The sequence below is a fragment of the Bicyclus anynana genome, chromosome 21, assembly GCF_947172395.1.
Source record: "Bicyclus anynana chromosome 21, ilBicAnyn1.1, whole genome shotgun sequence".
Lineage (NCBI taxonomy): Eukaryota > Metazoa > Arthropoda > Insecta > Lepidoptera > Nymphalidae > Bicyclus > Bicyclus anynana.
In genome coordinates this window covers 2,842,487-2,847,234 of record NC_069103.1, presented here as the reverse complement: position 1 = coordinate 2,847,234, position 4,748 = coordinate 2,842,487, and the positions used below count along the sequence as shown (strand labels likewise).

At 36.1% G+C, this 4,748-nt stretch overlaps 1 protein-coding gene across 1 annotated transcript; it reads right to left on the bottom strand.

Annotated features, from left to right (window-relative positions):
- Positions 1–2,065: 2,065 nt before the first annotated feature.
- On the bottom strand, positions 2,066–3,258 carry LOC112047199 (uncharacterized). Its single transcript, XM_024084225.2, has one exon. It carries the CDS (start codon positions 3,134–3,136, stop codon positions 2,609–2,611), a length of 528 nt encoding a protein of 175 aa, XP_023939993.2. The 5' UTR covers positions 3,137–3,258; the 3' UTR covers positions 2,066–2,608.
- Positions 3,259–4,748: the final 1,490 nt, after the last annotated feature.

The window sequence follows — 4,748 nt, the reverse complement described above, 5'->3', positions numbered from 1 at the left end:
TTTGTTTTTTGTTTTATTTTCGGTGTATTAAAATTTTATAAAATATTACAATAATATTAAAACTACGTACCTATCTATAACTACATATTATAAAAAAAGAAAGAAAAAGAAATTACAAAGCGTTTAATCGACGCCTTCCGTGACCAGAAGGCTGGCCTATATTTAGGCCAAAGAATTAGTATTGCCATACAACGTGGCAATACTGCCAGCCTTCTGGCCTTCTGGGCACTTTATACCAATGATCGTCGATTCGGACGAATTCTACCACGCCTGAGTCTTTAGATATCATTTAAATTTAGTATATTTCCTTTTTATTTTTTATAGCATCTTATAATTTTTCATTTCTCATACTCGGAAAGTAGTGTTGTTTTGATCTGAGTATTGGGTGGAAAATGCTGCTTCCCTACACAGGGAGGGAATAACTCATACAAATTACTTCCCACCTAAGGGCCGGAATGAACTTTAAAATTAGAACTTCTAATTTTTTTTAAACTTTTATGTAAAAAGTGAAGTAATTATAAAAAAATGCTACGGCCATGTGAGTTTCTAAACAGCCAGTGTAAATTTAGCGCAAACTTCTTAATCGAAATAAGCCGCAACAATAACGTGTTGAGTTCCATAATATTTAATATAAAAAAAATCTAAACTGAATTTTGTCTAAAATTATATTTATTTCCGAACGACTATTTGCGCTCACGCTCACGCTTTCTCCCTTTCTCTCTCCCCAAGACGGTGGATTAAACAAGACGTTTTTAAGGTGCATAGTGCTATCTGAAGGTTTATTTTAAAATCCATATAAATGTGAACCACTAATTTTATCTTGCAATAAGCAATATAGGTATTCCACCAGAAGAAAAGTGAATTCTATAACATTAGTGGTTCTTCGAGTAAGATGTAACGAGATTTTTACGTAAGTCATTCTCCTTAGAAAGAGCCGCCTAGCGGGGACGGGGAGTAGTCATAACGTCGGTAAAGCAGTCGTCAAATTGGACGACTGCTTTACCGACGTTCCAAGGCGGGCCAAATAAATAGACAATAATTATAATTTCCTCGTAATCGAAATGAAATTTCCTCATATTCGAAATGAAAAGTAGAGTGTTTAACACGGGTAAAAGAATCAATTCCTACTCGGACTTTATCCGCCCTCGCTACGCTCGTGCGTCTAAATACCTCGGGAATTGATTCTTTCACCCTCGGTTAACAATCTACTATATCATATCTACCTACCCTACCCTATATATGTATTTTAATTGCCTAATCCCGTTCCTTTTTGTAATATGAAGAGAGCTGCAAGCAGCTGCAATATATTTAGTGCTTTAGTCAAGCCATACAAATGGCCTGCAGACTCTGTAAGTCTCCTTTATGTATGGCGAACGTCCCTCCTGATATTTTATTTTAGTTTTATACGAGCAAGTGTGTTTAATGTTTATGTTATTAAAATACTACTAGAACTATAAATATAATTGGTATTTATTTGTACGTTTTTTGTACACTGCACGAAAATAGGAGCAGAGCCGTGATAGCCCAGTGGATATGACCTCTGCCTCCGATTCCGGAGGGTGTGGGTTCGTATCCGGTCCGGGGCATGCACCTCCAACTTTTCAGTTGTGTGCATTTTAAGAAATTAAATATCACGTGTCTCAATCGGTGAAGGAAAACATCGTGAGGAAACCTGCATACCAGAGAATTACCTTAATTCTCTGCGTGTGTGAAGTCTGCCAATCCGCATTGGGCCAGCGTGGTGGACTATTGGCCTAACCCCTCTCATTCTGAGAGGAGACTCGAGCTCAGCAGTGAGTCGAATATGGGTTGATGACGACGACGAAAATAGGGTGACAAGTAATTTTAAAGATGTTAGAATAAAACTTTTCAATTAGTTATTACCAAAAATTCATTTAATCTTCAAAAATATTATTGAAAACATGCATTCACAACTTAATCTACATTTCGAGCCAGCAGAAAGTACTTTATTCAATATAAACAATCAGATAATAAAATTGTAATAAACATAATTTTCATCCTACAAAATATATTGATGCAATTACCTAAACATTTTTTTAAAATTTTATTCTTGACAAGTTAGCCCTTGACTACAATCTCACCTGATGGTAAGTGATGATGCAGTCTAAGATGGAAGTGGGCTAACTAGTTAGGAGGAGGATGAAAATCCACACTCCTGTGGTTTCTACACGACATCGTACCGGAACGCTAAATCGCTTGGCGGTAAGTCTTTGCCGGTAGGTTGGTAACTAGCCACGGCCGAAGCCTCCCACCACCCAGACCTGAACCAATTAAGAAAATCTCAATCTGCCCAGCTGGGGATCGAACCCAGGACCTCCGTTTTGTAAATCCACCGCGCATACCACTACGCCACGTAGGCCGTCAATTAATCTAAAAACAAATATTATTTTATTTAATACATTGTATGGATTTTAAAAATAATTGATCAATGTTGGTAATGTAATAAAATTGCAGATAAAATTAAACTTTGATTTAAACACTTTTAAATTATTGATTCAAAATCAGTTTTTTTAAATATTAATCTAACATACAACACTGCGTCAATTTTATAATAGTTTTAATTTGATTGCTTCGAGTACAATAAGCTTTATAATTTATCACCAGGCTTCAGTGTTGATCGGCGACTAGGAGAAAACTTAACCATATCATTCTCCAAAGACGTGCCTTGCTCAATTCTGTTGTTGTACACAAAACGATTTTTCGGGTTCATTCTATGCGACGCCGATGCTATCACTGATGCTACGGTATACGATGGATGCGGTAAATCAGGTATTTGAGATACGTAGTACTCACGAAGTTTACGTCTTTCTTCTGCGTTCCAATCTACAGAGTTCGTACGTATAGTAGAATTTGTAGCACTAGTAGAATTTGTAGCACTAGTAGAATTTGTAAGCGTAGTTGAACCAGTAGCATTTGTGTCGAAACTTTGATTGCTAGAAGCATTTGTGGAGTAAGCTGAATCATTGAATGCTGAGTCACTCACGTCAAGGACCATGGCGTCTCGATATTGATAGTAGGATAGTCTCAAATGAGAATAATCGTCGATAAAGAAACCGCCATCGCTGGTTCTATCGGCTGATAAGATAGTTGAATCGTCTTGTTGATTTTCACTCATTTTTAACTTCGTAAAACTTATGTTAAATATTTCAACACAATTTATATGTTCTACAATCTATTTCGTCGGAATTCAATGAATTGCGTAAGCGTTGATGACCAATGTCATAGAGTTTTCGAACTACCGACATTTTATATTTAAAAAAATATAGATTAATTATTGTTTACCACACCACAGACAATATAGAAGCCACAAAACCGCTTCGGTGAGCGCAAAATAATTTAATAGGTTACAGATCGTTGTGTGGTTTTATATAGGTTGTAATATGAATAGTTATGGGTGTTAAATCAGTCATTGAGTTACACAACATAAATATATAACATAAATATTGCCATTCCAGCACATTGAGGTCTCAAGGTGCTGGGATGGCGACCCCGCACCGGAAAGCGCAGTGTTGGTCGACCCCCCACTAGGTGGACCGAGGACACCAAGCGGGTTGCAGGGAGCTGCTGGATGCTGGAAAGCTGTGCAAGAGGCCTATTTATTATTATTATTATTATTTATTTATATAATATTAATTAGAACTAAAAGAAGTCTAGTTACACTAATTAAGTTTTCAGAAAAATTTTAAACAAAATGAAAAAATAAAAGAATTGTATTTTCTCCTATGTCCAGCAGTGGACGTCCATCGGCTGATAAGTTGATCATGACTCACTACATATCAAAGACTCATTAAGGAAAGAAGATTTGGAGCGAGAACCTACCACGCTGTTCAAACATGAGTTGATCGGTTTTTGTGTACTTTAATTGGTACCTAAAAATTCTATTTTTACCGGCGAACTTTACTCAGCTGTTTTAAAAATAATAGGCATATTCATTAAATTATTTTATAAAAAAAAAAAACCAACCCTCCCGCTGCGGTACATCTGAGTGCCAAAGCAACCGGTGGTCAGGGCTCCAGAGTGAGGAACCTCCTCACTATACGCGCCGTCTCAAGAATTACTGCCTTATGTATTCGACCCCTGATCCAGCAGCTAAACGAAAGCTTCTTAAGGTCTTGGTCGAAGCTGTTCGCTATAAGACCATTGATTGAAACAGCTATCGGAACAATAATAGTTGACTCGATATTTTCCATGGCGGTAATCTCATGAGCAAGGCCCAAGTATTTATACTATAGCCTTTCTTGATGAGTACTGTTTACCAACAAATAAATTAGAAATGAAGGTAGAAACGCATGTCATTTCATAACTTATTTATTTTAAATTATGTATTGTTTGTTTATAAAATGATGTCTAAAATATATTAACCATATCCAATTGTTCTAAGCTTATTAATCAAATTTATTTTCATTAATTTAAGAACAAGTTAATTATAATTACTATTAGGTGTGAAGTGACTAGTTTATACCCTCATTTTTATTTTGTTTGTCGGTAAACAGTACTCATCAAGAAATGCTATAGTATCGGTAAGTAATTATTGGGACCAGTCAACCGACAGTCTAGTACTACGAAAAAGCGATTCAAATCGCTTCTCTGCGATAAAAAATGCTCGTATCTTGTTCCAAGATGCAGCTCAAGTGTTGTATTTATGAAAACCCATGAGCAATCATTACGATACCAACTTTAATGATAGACAGTTGTTTTGATAAGTCAGAGAGTAGATATAGATTAGG